This window comes from Eretmochelys imbricata, chromosome 3, assembly GCF_965152235.1.
Source record: "Eretmochelys imbricata isolate rEreImb1 chromosome 3, rEreImb1.hap1, whole genome shotgun sequence".
Classification (NCBI taxonomy): Eukaryota; Metazoa; Chordata; order Testudines; family Cheloniidae; genus Eretmochelys; species Eretmochelys imbricata.
The window spans coordinates 192,220,713-192,239,491 of record NC_135574.1 but is presented as its reverse complement, the minus strand read 5'-3'; the positions used below and the strand labels follow the sequence as shown (position 1 = coordinate 192,239,491).

General features: G+C 40.0%; 1 protein-coding gene across 2 annotated transcripts in view; it reads right to left on the bottom strand.

Annotated features, from left to right (window-relative positions):
• Positions 1-50: 50 nt before the first annotated feature.
• Positions 51-18,779, bottom strand: part of PCSK2 (proprotein convertase subtilisin/kexin type 2) — a 195,296-nt gene continuing 176,567 nt past the window's right edge. For both annotated transcript variants that reach the window (XM_077812028.1, XM_077812029.1), the window contains 4 exons: positions 10,607-10,822; positions 8,804-8,904; positions 6,772-6,999; positions 51-537 (listed from right to left, as the gene is read on the bottom strand). In XM_077812028.1, coding sequence (XP_077668154.1) covers positions 51-537; positions 6,772-6,999; positions 8,804-8,904; positions 10,607-10,822 — 1,032 coding nt within the window. The remainder of the gene's footprint in view (positions 538-6,771; positions 7,000-8,803; positions 8,905-10,606; positions 10,823-18,779) is intronic.

Genomic DNA, 18,779 nt, shown 5'->3' with positions numbered 1-18,779 from the left:
GGTGAGTAGAATGATCTAGGAAAGGAAAGAGGCCAACATGCAGAACAGTGCTAGTTCTTGCTTAGTATACTCTTCAGACTTCTCTCTACCGCTTCGTCTAATTCTTCTTCCAGCTCTTCCTTCTTGGACATAGCCAGTTTGGACTGGTAATCTCTTACTATTTGGTCTATATATGGTGCGCTTTGTGTCCCATGTAGCATCAGTGTCCATTCCTTCAGTACTCCCCTCTGTGGCATGCTATCAACAAATCCAACTTCCAGAACCCAAGTGCCTCTGGGGTCTTCTCCCCAAGTGTGTGTTGTCATGAAAGGCCATTTGTCAAAACCCACCTTGGAGTCATCATCTCTTGGACGTCGGCTCAGTAAAATGGATTTAGTCCCCATAGGTGATGTCATGTTGATGTTGAGGTCCCCTCGCCTAGTAGAGTTCACGGTTATAACTGCTTGCACGTGTTCTAGGTAGCGGACAAAGTTTTCTTTCCCCTCACAAGCATCAGTTGTAAGTGTTAGAACCAGCTTGCCACTTGATGGTATTTTTCTGAGGGTTAAATAACAATAAAATAAGTTAAAATGATACATACGGTGAGGCACACCTTATTTTTCATTAAACATCTACATGTGTTTATATAAACATACAAAAATACTGTAATAGAATTTGAAGAGCATGAATGAGCAGTGAGAACGGAACTCCTTAGACAGGTAGGAGTTGGAGGTTGTGCCATACATAATTTGAAGAATACAGTAAGTGCTCAAGGATGACCTATTGCCTCACCAAGTTAACTATCACTTCATATGGCTCACCATTGTCATCTTCATATCTACTCATCACCATAAAATAGTTGTGAGGCGACACCATCATAGGACCTAATCACATTAGCCACTCCATCAGGGGCTCGTTCACCTGCACATCTACCAATGTGATATATGCCATCATGTGCCAGCAATGCCCCTCTGCCATGTACATTGGCCAAACCGGACAGTCTCTACGCAAAAGAATAAATGGACACAAATCAGGTATCATAACATTCAAAAGCCGGTAGGAGAGCACTTCAACCTCTTGGGCCACTCAGTAAAAGACTTAAGGGTGGCAATTTTGCAACTGAAAAGCTTCAAAAACAGACTCCAACGAGAAACTGCTGAGCTTGAATTAATATGCAAACTAGATACCATTAACTTGGGTTTGAATAGAGACTGGGAGTGGCTGGGTCATTACACATATTGAATCTATTTCCCTATGTTAAGTATCCTCACACCTTCTTGTCAATTGTCTAAATGGGCCATCTTGATTATCACTACAAAAGTTTTTTTCTCCTGCTGATAATAGCTCATCTTAATTAATTAGCCTCTTAAGGTTTGTATGGCAACTTCCACCTTCTGTCTGTCTGTGTCTATCTTCTTATTATATGTTCCATTCTATGCATCCGATGAAGCAGGCTGTAGCCCACGAAAGCTTATGCTCTAATAAATTTGTTAGTCTCTAAGGTGCCACAAGTCCTCCTACACTTTTATTTGCTCATTGAAACCAAAAAATTGCTATATTTGACATTTTAAACACACACACACAATTTTTCTACATTCTCAATATGTCAAATCCTGAGGCCTTCATTCCTTAGTTATTATAACCCAGTTCTTATGCAGAGAAACTTCAGTTAACTCAACAAAATTTGCCTGAATACGGTTGAAATAAAAACTAGGGACAACATTTATGGCCATCCTCTGCATGAGTGCAATTTATACTTTTTGGGTGAAATCTTAGCCCCACTTAAGTCAATGGGAGTTTTGACATTGACTTTAGAGGACCTAGGATTTCACACTACCTGCAGTGATTAAAGTCCCATGGCATTTTTTTTTTTTGGGGGGGGGGTGGTAGGAGTGAGATTAACTGTTTTAAGAGTATGTGAAGTTCGTAAAGTGCTTTGCGATTCTTTGAGAGGAAAGGCACTGTTGTACATGTAAGGTATTAATTACTGATGATTAACCAAATTCAGATTAAGAGGGGGCAACCTGGGAAGAAGCATCATTCACTGTTCTCCCTTCAACTACCATGCACTTTCCAAACCTAAGGTTATTTGTGTTAAAGCTTTCTGAAATGTATATGAAAATGTGACCTTTTCTTTATTTTAATAATTTAGAATAAAGTTTATTAAAACATCTTAAAAGCCAGAAGGGTATCCAAATTATTATTTATTTTATTATTATCAATTATTAATATTATTATTAAGTGAAATAGGCTCTGTTCCAGCCTGGGTTTTTTAGTAAAGTAAGAAGGAGGTAAATTACTACAAGATCACAGTCATGCTGTTTACTGATGTTTTTATTTTTAATGCTTTATTTTTATGAGAAATAGGTACAAACTGCTACACATATAAATCCCACCCTTTTCCAATAACAACATAGCACAATTCTTCTAAGAGCAGTACAGAAAGCATTTTACAAAAGGTGTGCCCATAAGCCTGTCTCCTCTTACAAGTAACAGTGTTGATCATGAAATCTTATGTTATAATGATGATATTACATAGCTCTTCTTATCAGTAGATCTCAAAGTGCTCTACAAAGGAATTCAGGATCATTACCCCCATTTTATAGATAGGGAAACTGAGGCACAAAGCGGCAAAGTAATTTGTCTCAGGTAATCTAGCAGACCAGTTGTAGAGCTGGGACTAAAACCCAGCTTTCCTGAGCCCCTGGCAATTGCACTATCCACTAGGCTACCCTGCCTTTCATACAGCATTACTAATGGCTTTGGGCCACATTCTGTTCCCCTTACACACATGGAGTAGTACCTTACCAGCACTACTTGAGGAATAAGTAAATACTCAGTGTGCATAAAGGGAGCAGAATCTTGACCATTGTACATATACATATCAACAATATAAAATGTTCAAAATAAAAGGTATAATGCTATAAAGATTTTATCTTCCAAATCTGATTTTTCACACAGCATGCACCAGCTGTAGATGGGGAGGGAAGTTGATTTAAAAGTCACTTAGATGTGAAATATGTTATTCTGCCAGTAAAAAACTTTCTTTGAACAGTTATAAAAATCAGCAATGATGCAGATCAAATTAATCAAGCTCAGGACACCTGGCTAGAAGTCTACACAACCTCTAACAGTGTGGTGTCATTACTGAGGTCTTGTTGGCATCCATATTTCCTCCATTTTGAAGCCTAGAGAATCTGAAACTTTAAATACAGAGGTCTTTTTGTCACATTACACACAATAGGCTGTAGATTCTTCCCCAGCCTGTTTCTGCTGATCAGCAGTGTTGCTATGGCACACTATGGTGTATCCTGTGCTCACCAACCTAAATATAGAAAAGATTGCTGCAGCAATGCCCAGCTACAAAAATAAAACAATTATCCATGGCCGAAGCAAAATGTCAGTTACAGTCATCATCCAAACAATCTCTGGAGATGGGCTGGATCCTCCTCATACGAGTTTTGATTTTATTTTAAAACCCAAAGTATAAAGATGTTGCAGATCATGAATTTTATTATCCACATAAGAGGCATGTCAGATGTGCGGCATCAACACCGTAATATTTGACAGTTATATAAAAACACAAACAAATATAAGGAGGAGAGGAGGACTTGTGGCACCTTAGAGACTAACAAATTTATTTGAGCATAAGCTTTCGTGAGCTACAGCTCACTTCATCGGATGCATTCAGTGGAAAATACAGTGGGGAGATTTTATATACACAGAGAACATGAAACAATGGGTGTTACCATACACACTGTAACGAGAGTGAGGGTATGGTAACACCCATTGTTTCATGTTCTCTGTGTATATAAAATCTCCCCACTGTATTTTCCACTGAATGCATCCGATGAGGTGAGCTGTAGCTCACGAAAGCTTATGCTCAAATAAATTGGTTAGTCTCTAAGGTGCCACAAGTCCTCCTTTTCTTATTGCGGATACAGACTAACACGGCTGCTACTCTGAAACCTGTCACAATCAAATATGTTAGGTGCATACTGTGAATCAAATGTATGCTAGCATTTTCTGGCTTGAGTCTGTAACAGATTAGGGAGAGATTTTCAAGCACACAGTTACCAGTAAGGTGCCTGACTCTCATTGAAATGGCCTATCATTCGTGCCTTTGAAACCTCCCAGATCTTGGAATTTGTCCAACCTGTGCTAGGTGTAGCTCAGGAGGATGTGAAAAGGTGGCTTCAAGACACTTTTTACTGCCCTGTTTGGCAAGTGGAGCAGCCACAAAAGGAACGTGCAATAAAAGACCCATGGCATGGCCACGCTTGGCCCAGGTCAGCTGACTCAGATAGTCCGGGATCAGCTGTGGAGCTATACTATTACAATGTAGATGCCCGGGTTCTGAGACCCTATGGAGGGGAGGGTCTCAGAGCCCAAGCCCAAATGTCTCCACAGCAGTTTTTAATTCTGCAGCCCCAGCCCAAGTCATCTGCCCTGGGCTTTGAGGTGCAATGGGTTTTTTTAAAATCACAGCATAGATGTCTCCAAAAAGGCTTTCTTGTTCCTGGGAAACCCTGGAGAGCAAATACATTCCAGCCATATCCCTTGTTCCCTGGATACCTCCACCGGGGCAAAGCACCTCTTTAAAAATACTTTAACAGTAAAGAGCACCAACTTTCATTTATTTTGCCATCCCACCATGTCTTTCAGTTGGGGATCTTTTTAGATGCGATGACATTAATCATTGCAGAACGACTGCATACTTCTAATACATTTCAGTGGGAGACTTATGAGGTACAGTACTGAGCTACTTTTTGATGAATATGCTCACAAGACCTTGCTACAATTTTAACTTTTGAACACAGCCCGACATAATGGACTAACCTCTTTCGTTTACCCCAGTATAATCCCAGTTTACTTTAAGGGTGCTGCATTAAAGTGATAGAGGCTGTGACAGTCAAAAATTTTTCAACACTTTTTTTAAATTAAAAAATACTGAGTTATCAAAACCAAAAAACTTTTCATGAAATAGGGTTGGAGTTGACAGATTTTCCCCACTCAAAAAAAAAAAGTTGAAAAAAAAGTTATTCAATGGAAAATTTCCAATTTTTCAGTGTGAAACAACTTTTTGTTTAGAAATTTAAGCTAATACAACTGAAAAAAGTTAACAAAAAGAATGATGAAATCAAAACAACACATTTCAATTGACCCAAAATGGAAAATAAAAGGGTTTTCAGTATGCAAATATTTTTGATGTTTTGACTTTTCATCCTGCCCAGCTCTACTTGAGAGGAGATTTTGGCCCAATTTGTCTTTATAAACAATCATTCTGCATTTTAGTTATGCAGTCAAATCTGAATCACCCCTTGGCTTTGGTTTTGCAGAAACAAAATTTAATGGATGAGGTTTTGCAAAAGCAGCTCACAGCCTTCCCAGCCTATCTTAGATCTGTGCCATGGTGGTATATTGCTTTCTTCTCCTTTTCCTATAAAATAATAATGCCTTTAACAATGGCACTGAAAAGCCAAATTGCAAATGTCATAGGCATAAACTGGCCATCATTAGGTTAGTATTTCAAATAATTAAATTAACTTTAGTTGTTGTAGTCAATTAGTATTAATTGATTCACTTGTTGACTCATTCTGCTTTGCACATGAAAGTAATCAGAAAATAAATTTGCCTACCTAGCTGGCAATTAGAGATGTGGAGAACATAAAACAAACAATTAAATGCTGTAATGTTCAAACTGAATCTTTGATACCTGTGCATGACTGTTTTAGTTTTCTGGAGTTAAAATTATCCATTAAAATAGGAAATTGCCAAGTTTAAATATCACATTGTAACAGAATATACCCATGTGTTCACACCCACACACTACTGTAATAAACTTTTTACAAAGTATGCTTTGTAAGGTATCATTAGAAAACTCATGATTTTATGGTCAGTATTGTCCTGGTAAAATGTGTGTTAACATTCTATGTGAAGCTATAAGATTCCCATGTATGGTGTTATTAACACTTGTTTAAACCCCACAGCTCTGCCCAAACAGAAATTGGCAAACAGGCCTATCCCAAACAAAGGTATATGTGCTCTACTTAATTTGCATTTAAGCAGTAAACAGAGTCATCAAGCAGGAAGGGATGACAAAGGGAGTTCAAACATGTGAGAAAAAGCCAGCAGGGAACATCCTCCCACATAGCCTTTGTGTCCTGTGCCTAGCTGGAAATATTTTTCAAGAGGGAGACTGAAACTACAAAAAAAAAAAAAAAAAAAAAAAAGAGGGACAAATACTCCAAGGCACCCATCTCTCCCTACCAACTGCATTCACTGGACTCAAAGAGACAAAGAAAGCAGGTGTTATACTCTGAGGAGGGGAGTTTGGTCAATAATCTGCTGGAACATATGAGAAATTTTGCTTGATTCTAATTTAGTTTGTTAAATTAGGCTTTAGCAAACATCTTATCTTTATTTTTCTCGTAAACATTCTGACTTTTATGCCTCATTACTTGTACTCACTTAAAAATCTCTTTGTAGTTAATAGACTTGTTTTACTGTTTTATCTAAACCAGTGTGTTTAAATGTAAGTGTCTGAATAACTATTTGAGATAATAAGATGGCATATTATTCCTTTTAAGGAATAATAGACTTAAAATATTTGTGCTGTCAAGGAGAGGCCTGAGCAGTACGGGACATAAATTTCTGGGGGAAAAAAATCAGATACTGAGGGTGTGTTGGGGTCACTGTTTCTGTGTGTGTCTGTGTCTGTCTGTGGTCACTTAAGTGCCTGAAAAGGGAACAAACTCCATAGAGCGGGAAAAGAGCATTGTCCTCACTTACTCAGGTTCTTGTATTGATCCTCCAACACAGTGGAATCTCTCTGGAACAGTCTTCCAATCTTTTGCCATTTTAACCATTGCCCCAGCATCGAGGACTCCATAGCCAAACAAATGGTTAAATTCCAGACCAACACCATTTCTACGCCATTGATGGACTTCATCATGAAGTTGGTTCCTTTTGGAGGTGAGCACTGTCAGATGCTGCAGGTCTCTCCACGTCAGTTCCAGGCTATGGAAGAATAACATAAAAAAGGTTGTTATGTTGTGGGGTTTAGAAGAGGAATGACAAAGTATGACATGTCCAAACTCTTTATTCCATACAACCTGCCTCAGAAAAATCCTCCATATCTTTTGGCCCAGAACAATCTCAAACCAAGATCTATTGACACAGTGCAGCTAAGAGGATCTGAGCACCATCATTGCCAGGAGGCGCTGGAGATGGATCGGCCGTGTGCTTCGGATGGAAACTGATTCCATCACCAGAGTACCAATAACATGGACGCCTGAAGGCAAGCGAAAATGAGGCTGCCCGAAAACAACATGGCGAAAAGCTGTGGAAGTCGAGCTGAAAAACCTGGGGCACAGCTGGGGAACCATTGAAAGACTTGCCAGAAACAGACAGGAGTGGAGGAGCTTCATCACTGCCCTAAATGCCAGAGGCGTAATAGGAACATGATGATGATGGTTTTCTCTTTCCACAATACGTTTGAAAGGACTGGTGTATTTGAACACTCAGTAAGGTAAATGCACTAAAAATAGCAGTGTAGATATCATGGCTCACATTTTAGCTACTTTTAGTATGCAAGACCAAGTCTATCTACTGAGACTGCCTACAATGGCATGTGGCCCATCAGCCACTGCCAGTAGCAAAAATATGCAGGAGACAGGACACTAGCTGGGAGGGCTCTGAGTTACTAGTGAGAATTCTTTCCCAGGTATCTGCCTGGCAGGTCTTGTCCACATGCTCAGGGTTAACTGATCGCCATATTTGGGAATTTTCCACTGGGTCAGACTGGCAGAGATCCTGGGGGTTTTTCACCTTTCTCTGCAGCATGGCACACGGGTCACTTGCAGGTTTAAACTAGTGTAAATGGTGGATTCTCTGTAACATGAAGTCTTTAAACCATGATTTGAGGACTTCAGTAACTCAGCCAGAGGTTAAGGGTCTATTACAGGAGTGGATGGGTGAGGTTCTGTGGCCTGAAACGTGCAGGAGGTCAGATTAGATGATCACGATGGTCCCTTCTGACTGTAAAGCCTATGAGACTGGGAGGCTTGCTCCCAACTGCAGTGTAGACATACTCTCTACGGTCAGAGTCCCACAGACTGTTCTAGGATTTTAATCGTAGAGACACCTATTAGTCCTCCAGAACTCAAAGAAAAGAGAACCTGTCTGGAGCACAGACCCCAGCCTGCTCACAGCTATAGAAATATGGCAAGTGCACAGGGCAGTGTGATGGAGAAAGTGGTGCTGTGTAGGCAGTCATTCTAGCCAGACCTCTATGTCCAGGGATGGGTGGGGAACTGTGTGCTACCCAGGGTTTATATGGTCAGGGAGCAACTGATGGTAGAGCACAGGAAAACTCAAAAAGGTGGGGGAAGCCCATGGGGACACAGCCAGAAGTGGGGACAGAGGAAAATGGAGGAGGGAAACAGGTGAGTCAGCTTGGGGAGGGGGCATCGGGGAGATAGACGGTGGGGCCAGAGAGAGACTATGAAGAGCATGTCAGCAGGCAGCCAAAGACCAAGCAGGTGGGGTGGGGAGGAAATATCTGTAAAAAGGAATCAATATATGCAAATAAAGCAGTGCACATTATATATACACACTATGCAAATTAGGGCATTGCATTATTTACATAAACTCATCTAAGTTCCTACACCCAGGGCTTGATTCAAAGCCCTTGAAGTCAACAGGGGTCTATTCATTTCGGTGGGCTTTGGATCTGGCTGTTCTAGCTTTAATAGCCCTTAACTTCAGCATTACAGACAAGTAATTCAAAAAACAAAAAAAATCCCTCTTCTCCTAAACCTACTTAGCCTCCAGTGCCAATGCGAACACGCCAGCTGCCTCAGGTGCAGCTGCAGATGTTCCAGAATGACGTAAGGTACAGTTGCCATATAAGTCCGTAGTAGCCTGCAAAAATAACGAAAAAATGTGTAAGAATAGCTATTTCGTTCTCCCTTGTGCTACAGATATGGAAGGCAATACTTGTTGATTAGAGTAATGTTATACTTGTCACTAGGAACAGAATAAATTACTGCCATTTCAAACTAAGATCACCTTTAAAATAGAACGGATAGATACACAGTGAAGGTGGGAACACATGATTGGACAATGACAGTAAGTAGTAAATATTCATTAACATCTAAAATTCAGAGAGAGATTATATTTCTATAAATGTCACAAAGCCTCTCCATCCCCTTTGGTCATCAATAGGATTTGAACCCAAGACTTTTAGCACCATAATAGTCTTCAACTGCTTGAGTTACAGGAGTAGCTCCAATAGCAGGCAGCAGTAGTAGTGTGCTATCATCTATGAGGACTAGCCACTAAAGGCAAATGTGACAGTCTGCTAGCAAATTGCACAGTGATAGTCACGTACATAATGTAGATTGCTTCATGCATACAACTGACCCAATGAAATAAGTCAGTGTTTTCAAACTCATACAACAGATCTAGGACAGTCCACTTTGTCCCTATACTCAGAACATGAAATAACTGGAAAATGTGTAGTATCTGTTGACAAACACTGACCTTTTTATTAAGACACCTGCCTGGCCCTTTTTAAGTATCAGAACCCACCCTGAATGATCTGAAGACTATTAAAGTAAGAGAATCCCCACCACACACTAGCATATTGGGAGGAGCATGCTGTACCCTTCCAAGAGGTGGCATAGTGGAAACATTTCCAGTGTACACCTGGAACCGTGAGGGATTGTACCCCTAGGGTGTGAAGCTCCACTCTGCCCTCAAGACAGGCCTGCACCTATCAGGTATAATCTGACACCTAATGCTTCATCTTTGGAGCAGGTGCCATGTTCTGTTTTGTACAGTACCCATGCCTGGGGCTTCTAGGTGTTACTATAATGCTAATAAAATAATAATAATAAATAGATCACTGTTGAATTAAACAATGGGGATTTGTGATGCAAGTGTCAAGGTTGTTTATTTAGAGTTTTACACACATTAAAAAGGATCTTTAATGCTTTGCTCTAGAGGCTTCTTAAGCTATTAAATAAACCACCATGTCTGTAACCACACTCCTAGCCGAACCTCTCAAGAAAAACACTAAGCAGTCTGGCAAGGAGCAAGAATATGCAGAAACCACCCAAGAAGCTTGACAATATTCCATATTTCACTACTACTTTGCCCTGACCTTGTTTTCTTATCATCCTTATTCTGCCAAGCATACATAGGATTACAGACAAATTGGCAATGACTGTATTAGCCTAAAATATGCTCCAATTGGAGGTAATGTGTTACGCTGGGTCTTTCAACTCTTCATTCTCATGCAATTACACAAAGAATGTCTGCCTGGGAATTAAAAATTCTGAGGACGTATGAATAAATAAGCCCCAGCTTCACTTTCCAAGTTGCATTCTGATAACTAGGGAACACCACCTACATGCAGCCATAAAGCATAGAAGCTCATTGCTGTTTTCAATATCGACCTCCCTTCTCATCAGATGACAATTTGGGCATTGTCAGGTATTGTGAATGAGAAAAATATTAGTTTTAACAAAGGAACATCTGCTGCTCCTAAGCAGAAAATGATGCATACAGACGTGTGTGAGTGTAGGGAGCAGGACTACAGCACAATAATATCTGCACTCACCACACCAGCTTCAGGATTTCTCTTCCTCCCATTGCTGAACGTGGAGGCCAAGGTCGAAGAGCAGCTTTCATCGTACAGAGCTGTCCGGCCATCATTAATAGCAGAATTGATGGAGATAGTCCACATGCTTGATGCATAGCCGTCACAGTTACAATCATCATAGCTGCCTCCATCTCCAGAGGCCCAGACGTAGATGCTTCCCTTGCCGCCACGGCCCTGTGGAAAAGAAATTGAATCTGTCAGGTTAAATTATGCATTCAAACATGAAGCAAAGCATCCATCTGTCAAGGAGAAAACAGGCCTTAGATAAATGTACATCAGTAGCAAGCTGAAAGTTCATGGACTTCTGCAGACTTTAAAAATCCAGTTAACTATTAATCACAGCCTGTTCTGCAATCTTTTATGTGCAGAGTGTTCTCATTTATCATTTTGTTTGCTTGGCACACCAAAGGCTTCTGTGCTAAGACATTTTATGGATTCATTAGAACCTGGAGTTGATATCAGGCACTAAGCACTATGGGGACATAAGAATACAAGAACGGCCATACTGGGTGAGACCAAAGGTCCACCTGGTCCCCAGTATCCTGTCTTCTGACAGTGGCCAATGCCAGGTGCACCAGAGGGAATGAACAGAACAAGTAATCATCAAGTGATCCATCCCCTGTCGCCCATTCCCAGCTTCTGGCAAACAGAGGCTAAGGACACCATCCCTGCCCATCCTGGCTAATCCTCCATGAATTTATCTAGTTCTTTTTTTGAATCCTATTATAGTCTTGGCCTTCACAACATCCTCTGGCAAGGAGTTCCACAAGTTGACTGTGCATTTTGTGAAGAAATACTTCCTTTTGTTTTAATCCTGCTGCCTATTAATTTCATTAGGTGACCCCTGGTTCTTGTGTTATGAGAAGGTATAAATAACACTTCCTTAGTTACTTTCTCCACACCAGTCATGAGTTTATAGACCTCTTAGTTGTCTCTTTTCCAAGCTGAAAAGTCCCAATCTCATTAATCTTTCCTCATATGGCAGCCGTTCCATACCCTAATCATTTTTGTTTCCCTTTTCCAATTCCAATATATCTTTTTTGAGATGGGGTGACCACATCTACACACAGTATTCAAGATGTGGGCGTACCATGGATTTATATAGAGGCAATATGATATTTTCTGTCTTATCTATCCCTTTCTTAATGATTCCCAACATTCTGTTCACTTTTTTGACTGCTGCTGAACGTTGAGTGGATGCTTTCAGAGAACTATCCACAAGGACTCCAAGATCTCTTTCTTGAGTGGTAACAACTAATTTAGACCTCATCATTTTAGATGTAGAGTTGGGATTATGTTTTCCAATGTGCATTACTTTGCATTTATCAAATTGAATTTCATTTGCAATTTTGTTGCCCAGTCATCCAGTTTTGTGAGATCCTTTTGTAGCTCTTCGCAGTCTGCTTGGGACTTAACTATCTTGAGTAGTTTGTATCATCTGCAAATTTTGCCACCTCACTGTTTACCACTTATTCCAGATCATAAATGATCTGGAAAAAGTGCTCCATTAAAATGGATCTATTGTTCATCTAACTGACCAGGATTATAAAGGTACACTTAAGGTTTGAGTGGCTAGAAAACCAAGTAAAACTGTCATCACTTTCTTTGCTCAATAGATTGGCTCCCTGGGTATTTTTTACTCATATCTATTTGTTTTACTGACCAAACTAGCTTGAATTATTGTTAGTGCTGGAGAACCAATACCTCTATGAGAGCAACTGAATTAGCAACAAAAAAGAACTCCCCTTATGAAGCTGGAGTTGGATGGAGAGATCTAAGCCAAAAGGAGACATGATGATAGAACCCTCTCAGTCGCCAAAGGGAAAGAGTAGTATCCTCTCAACAACTCCATGCAACCAGGAAGAGGGAGGGGTTATTTCAGCACCTTACCCCAGAGAAAAGAGGAGTGAGGGGTGGATAGAGAAATGTTTTGATTGCAAGTCTTGAAACCTTGGATGAAATCCTGGCTACGTTGAAGTCAATGGCAAAATTTCCATTATCTTCACTGAAGATTTTACCCTTTGAGTTTAAATCTTAATCCCCCACCCCCGTTTATTTCTGATAATATAAGAGAGTCAGAGCACAGCTTAATATCTAACTCTCGGATATGTCTGCAGTGCTGAAGGTTAGGAAAACTACCTTCTGGCTAGTTAATGAGCAAATGTGATCTGGAAGTCACGGAGCACATAAATATAGCACCCTACAATGTCATTTTAATAGGGTATGTTCTCAGACTGTACTTTAAACCAAATCCCATTTCACAGCAGTGCCTCATACCTTTTATCAGAACACAGTAGACGATGCAACTTCATTATTTTTAAATGAGTTAGCAAATAGCACTATAATGTGCTGATATCACAGTGGGATTTTTGCCGTTAGGATGTATTTGTTCTCTGGAGAAGGACCCTTGTAATAAAGGTGATGACAATAGATAGCTTATTGAAATCAGCCTAAGGGTACCCATATAGACTTGAGGTCAGTCATTTTAGATATAGGTGATTAGATATATCGTTCGAAAAATTTATGTTGTAAGAACAAAAGCTAAGGGGTAAGCTAAAGCTACTTGTTGTATCTGTCCGACAAGTGATTCTTAAAAAGCAAAGCATCAAAGAAAAATAATGCATTTTTCTTCCATTTTTAAATACCCCATTTGACTTGAAACCCCCAGCTGGTGCTAAGGTAGCTGTAGGTTTGGGGAAAAGGGGAAACAGGGACCCAGTATCCTAAAGTAACTGCTTGCCAGAAGGCAATGCTTCCCCTCTATGGTGAGATTATATTTGTTAATACCACAAAACTATTCCCAGTGATGGCATTGAGATGAGGCCTTTGAGTCTTAGCAGTATTAGCATAAAGAACACCTCCCTCCTTAATTTGCAGGACTGCACCTTTAATTGGATAAGAATAGTGATGTTATACTTTAGCCAATTTGCTAACTCTGGAGATGGAAGAGTAAGAGAGGCTAAGTGGTGTTTTTGTTCTAGGAATAGAAGATAGCATAAGCTATTACCAGCAGGACAGTGGGGTGGGAGGAGGTATTGTTTCATGGTCTCTGTGTGTATATAATGTCTTCTGCAGTTTCCACAGTATGCATCCGATGAAGTGAGCTGTAGCTCAGGAAAGCTCATGCTCAAATAAATTGGTTAGTCTCTAAGGTGCCACAAGTACTCCTTTTCTTTTTACTAATCTCCTTGTTAACTTTCCTGCATTTAAATACATCCTTCACTGGGATAGTTAACAATGGACTCTTGAATCACGTTAGCAAAATCTTGTGAAATGTTAATACAGTGTAGAAGAATAAATCACAAATAAAATACACAAGGTGATAAGTGCAAGCAGCAGAGTCTAAGGCTATAGAGTGCTGGTTGGGACAGGTTCCTAAAAATAAATTCATTCATATAAAATATTAAATGCCCTGAATTATCATCCTCTAGCAACAAGTAAACAATTTTTAGAATTCAAAAAAAGTTTAACTCCCTTGTCACATTCTCCCCAATTCTCTTACGTTTTTCCTCACTTCTCTATTCTAGCCAGGACTGGAAACACCATGGGAAAGGCTTTAATAACCCAAATGAAGGACTGGAAATCTCCTCAGAAATCCTGTTCTTTTGAGATTTCCACCCCAATGTGGTAGATTTCAGAGGTTCAGACAGTTTGCCAAGGGAAACTTTTGGCTGATTATTTGAACATTTCAAGTTCTCCCTTTATTAGTGAAAATACTAAAGCGGATCAAAACTTGCATAATAAAACCTGGAAACACGGGGCGGGGGGGGGGGGGGGAGTTTATCCAGTCTGGGGCTTAATTACAAATCTGGAACTTGGGCCAGTGTTACTTAATGGTCATATTGTGCCAAGTTTTGAGTAAACCCGAGCTGTTTCAGGTGCCAGGAAGGGATTTATGGTTTCAGGCAATTTCAACTGTTTTCAGTAATCACATGAAACTCTTATTTCAATGGTATTAGCCTGAAGGAGAAAAAACTCAGTGTTTTCAACTTAGTGTTGTGTCTAATGCTGAGGACCTCCTTCTGAAGTCCGGACACTCACATGTCACACATGAATATACTCAGACTAATCCCACTGACACCAATGGTAAGTGTTACTCAACATGAGGAAACATTGCAGAAACAGGCCATGAACAGAGTAGGAGTAAGTAAATGCTGAACATAACCGAGACACCAGAGGGAGCTTGGAGAAAGACACAAGGAGGAGAAGAGAAAAGAACAAGGAGACAGTGGACCTGTTACATTTTTCAAGTTTGTTTCACCCAGATTCCTGCTGGTTTTCCCAGAAAATACAACTCTGAGTCTAGCTTCCAGATTTGTGGTTCTTTTGAATCCAAAACTCGAATTGGGAGTTTAGGGTGAAGCAGTGTGGATTTGGCACAGGTATAACAGAAGTCTAAAAGACACTGTTCATTCCAACTTCAGTGTACTGAATTGCAATACAGGGGCACGTACAAAACATGGAATGTTGTCGACAGCTGTTACACTATTTTAACACAATATCTAGCTGAAGAAACCAACAAGTTGCCTATTTGTAATCTTCTGTATACACTACCAGTTAAAATAGGCATGACTTGCCCACTAGGTAACTACGTTTTCCATTTTAACTGTTGCTTTGTAGAGCTCAGACTTTTAGAAAACTCCCATTACTGTTGTCTAGCCAGCTAGACTATTGGGTAACACTGCAGGCTAATTATTGAAATATCTCCTTAAATAAAACTCTAGATGTCTCTTTATCAGTATTAAAGATATGCGTACTGCAGTCATGTCTGGGGCCCCAGTCAGGGAGTAGGAATCCATTGTGCTAAGTGCTGTAGAAACACAGAACAAAAGAATGGCCCTTCCTCCCAACAGCTTACAATCCAAGTATAAGACCAGGTCTACACTATAAACCAGGAGTGGCCAAACTTACTAGCCCTCCAAGCCACATATGACAATCTTCAGAAGTTTGAGAGCCGGAGCACACCTGCTGGGAGCTGGGGCTTCAGCCTCACTCCTCCTGAAGCCCCGAGCTCCGGCAGGTGTGCCTTGCAGGGCTGAAGCCCCGGAGACCCTCCTCCCTACTGAAGAGAAGTCCCTACCCAACTACCTGAGCTCTTCCCTCCCTCCTCAGGTCTGGCAGGCAGAGACTGCGGGGTGGAGGGGGCTTGCAAGCCGGACTTTCATGGTAAAAGAGCCACATGTGGCTTGCGAGCCACAGTTTGGCCACCCCGCTGTAAACGTACACTGGTATAACTGTGTCTGTCAGGGGTGTGAAAAATCCCCACCCCTGAGCAACACAGTTATACCAACCTCGCTCCCGGTGTAGATCGCTATATTGATGGGAGAAGGGCAGACTAACTATGCCACTGCTGCGTTTTAAGTGTAGATCTGCCCTAAGAGACAACTGGTTGATACAGACAGATGGGGGATGTACAAGGAAACAATGCGACAATACTCGTTTCAGCATACCAACTGACTCACGTTGTCAAGTATTTTTTTAGAATCCATGGCAAAACACAGTTTTAAGAAGGGACTTGAAGGATAACATGTTGACAGGTAATTTCTCCCATGTGTGAGGGGCAGCACTGGGGGGGCGGGAAACGTGAAGGTGTGTCTTAGTACAGATTTTTTTTCTAACAGTTATAATATGACAAGGAAAAAGAAAACCCAATGACAAATTCTGTTTCTTGACAAAAAAAAAAGAGTGTTCCCAAATGCATCATGGTTTTGTTATATTTTTCATTCTCTCTTTCTTCCCTTTGAGAGAGAAGAAATGTTTTGGAATCTCCTGTATAATTTAATAGCAATTTTTGTCCCTGCCATAGAGTTAAGTAGGATGGTTGTTTTTTGTTTAAAAAGATAATGAACGATATTCTCTAACTCTGTAGCTTTTGGGGTCCTTTCTATAGGCCCTTATGACACTTCCATAGGACTATATTGGTTTCATTCCTGTTAAATTCCACACTGCTTTCCCATAAGAGAAAGTATATTTCTTTCTCTTCTAGTGTTGTAGTTAAGGTTAATGCTTTTATATTGAATCCTATAAACATTTAAATAAGAATAAATACTAACCATGTCTTTAAATAAGAACTGCTAACTACATTCAACAGGGGTGTATTGTTACTCATGAGACAATGTGACTGGAACATGTTGCTGGGCCTGAATGCTTTTTAGCAGATTGGTCTGTGCAAGTCACACATCAAACATCTTCCCGTCACTCCTCAGGCCAAGGTCTGACTCCTCCTGTCCCACATGCGAAGTGTAATCTAGAATCCTGCATCCATCTGCAATAGCAACATGTCTTTATATATCAGTACCTGTTTGGGTGCTGGCTAGCTGAATGGCCTGGATTGCCAGGTTGTAGGTTAGCCCTAATCCCCATCTCCATATTTATCCCTGTATTGAAACCTTTTCACTAGAGCTTCAGATTTGGATCATGCCTCCCTTAACAAGAGCTTTTGTCTCTTGAGTGATCAGTTTCTAGATTGGATTAGAATCCAGAATATAGACAACATTTTTATCAAGAATTACACAGCCTAATGTAAGGCATATGTGAGTATGGTTTCCCATTATAGCCTAGAGTTATGTACTTAGTGCTATATTCAAGGAAATCCATTACTGCATCCTTTAGAAAGGACTCACCTATAGCCCTTACTTTGAGTGGTCTCTTGAATTATTTATACATTAATTCCATTAACAGGATTTATCCTTCCTCCAGGCACATTCCTGCAAGTATCTCTTATATGCAATGCTCTTTGACCTGAAAGGGTGTCCTGCCTATGGAGTTCGAAGGCATAGGCCATATCTTATTGAATCACAACAGGTGGCTCAGACTTCCCTGCCCACTGAAAGCTCTTATTGGAAATGTTAATGTAATGGTTACTATTTAATAATTGATATTTTCTTTAACTAAACTAATAAATAATGAACTTAATGGTCAAGCCATTTTCCATATCTAAAAAAGGCATTAATATAGAGGAAAACAAAGCTCCATTTAGGTCATACGTAAACAAAACACAAACAGATCTTTCAGGAGTTATCTTCAATCAGGTAAGTCATTTGTAATACAAAAATGTATGAATGGAACTGAACTTTAGTCCAAAGCTTGAATCAAGCCTCTGAGGTTCAGAAGAGTTCAGATACTGTTTGCTCCCAATATTTGTTCATCTCCATAGGCCAGTGCTCTGCTCAGCTGTTGTAAATTGGCATAGCTACATTAAACCACACTGATGATGTGTATTCTTCACATAATCACCCTTACTTCAGTGGGACCCCTTGTGGGCTCTGGTGGTGTTTAATGTGAGTTAGGATATTTGAGTCTGACCTTACATTTTTGCAGGAAGTTTGCACAGTTCTAGTATTGATCACATTTCAAAAGTAATCCCTCATCAGTGGTTTTTGAAACACCTTAGACTATTAATGGAGAAAGGATTTTAAACATCTCATTTAATTTTCACCACTAAAAGTATAAAATTTTTTCCCAGTCAGATTATGCTATGAATATAGGCCAGTCAGTTTCATTTTTGCATTCTCATGCATTAGTTGAGAGCTGTTTTTTTTGTTTCAGGCATTGAAGGGAAATGGCTCCACTCCACTGTTTTCACTTAAAAAAAAAGTGCACAAAATTAATGAAAATATTTTTCATTATAAACTGAATAGAATCAAAATTGAGTTGGGCCTGTGCCTTTAAACCAATAAGGTAAATCCAAAAGGTGAAACATGTAAATCAAGGACCTATCTGCATTACAGAAGTTACTACGCTGGGGGACTGTCTTGCAACATGGTAACATTCTCTCTCTTTTAGCAGTAGCTGCCTCTTGTCTTTGTAGAGAAGAAAAAAAAAAAAAAGAGTTCAACTGCCCAAACACGGATGTCAGCTTTACCAGTGGTAATTAAATCAGTTGAGTAACATCAGATTTACAACAGTGTAACAGAGCATGGAATTTGGCCTCAGAGATGCAACCCAGTTCTGTAAGGTTACAATAAAGTTTTAATCTTAATTCACACAAACAAGACAAAACCCGCGATTACAACCTGTAGCTTGGACACTGTAAAAACTGTAGTAGTACATTGCTCCTAAATTTAAAAGAGAATTAGCAAGACTTCCTTTGAGAAAAAAAAAAAGAGCTAATACACAAGATTGCCATATC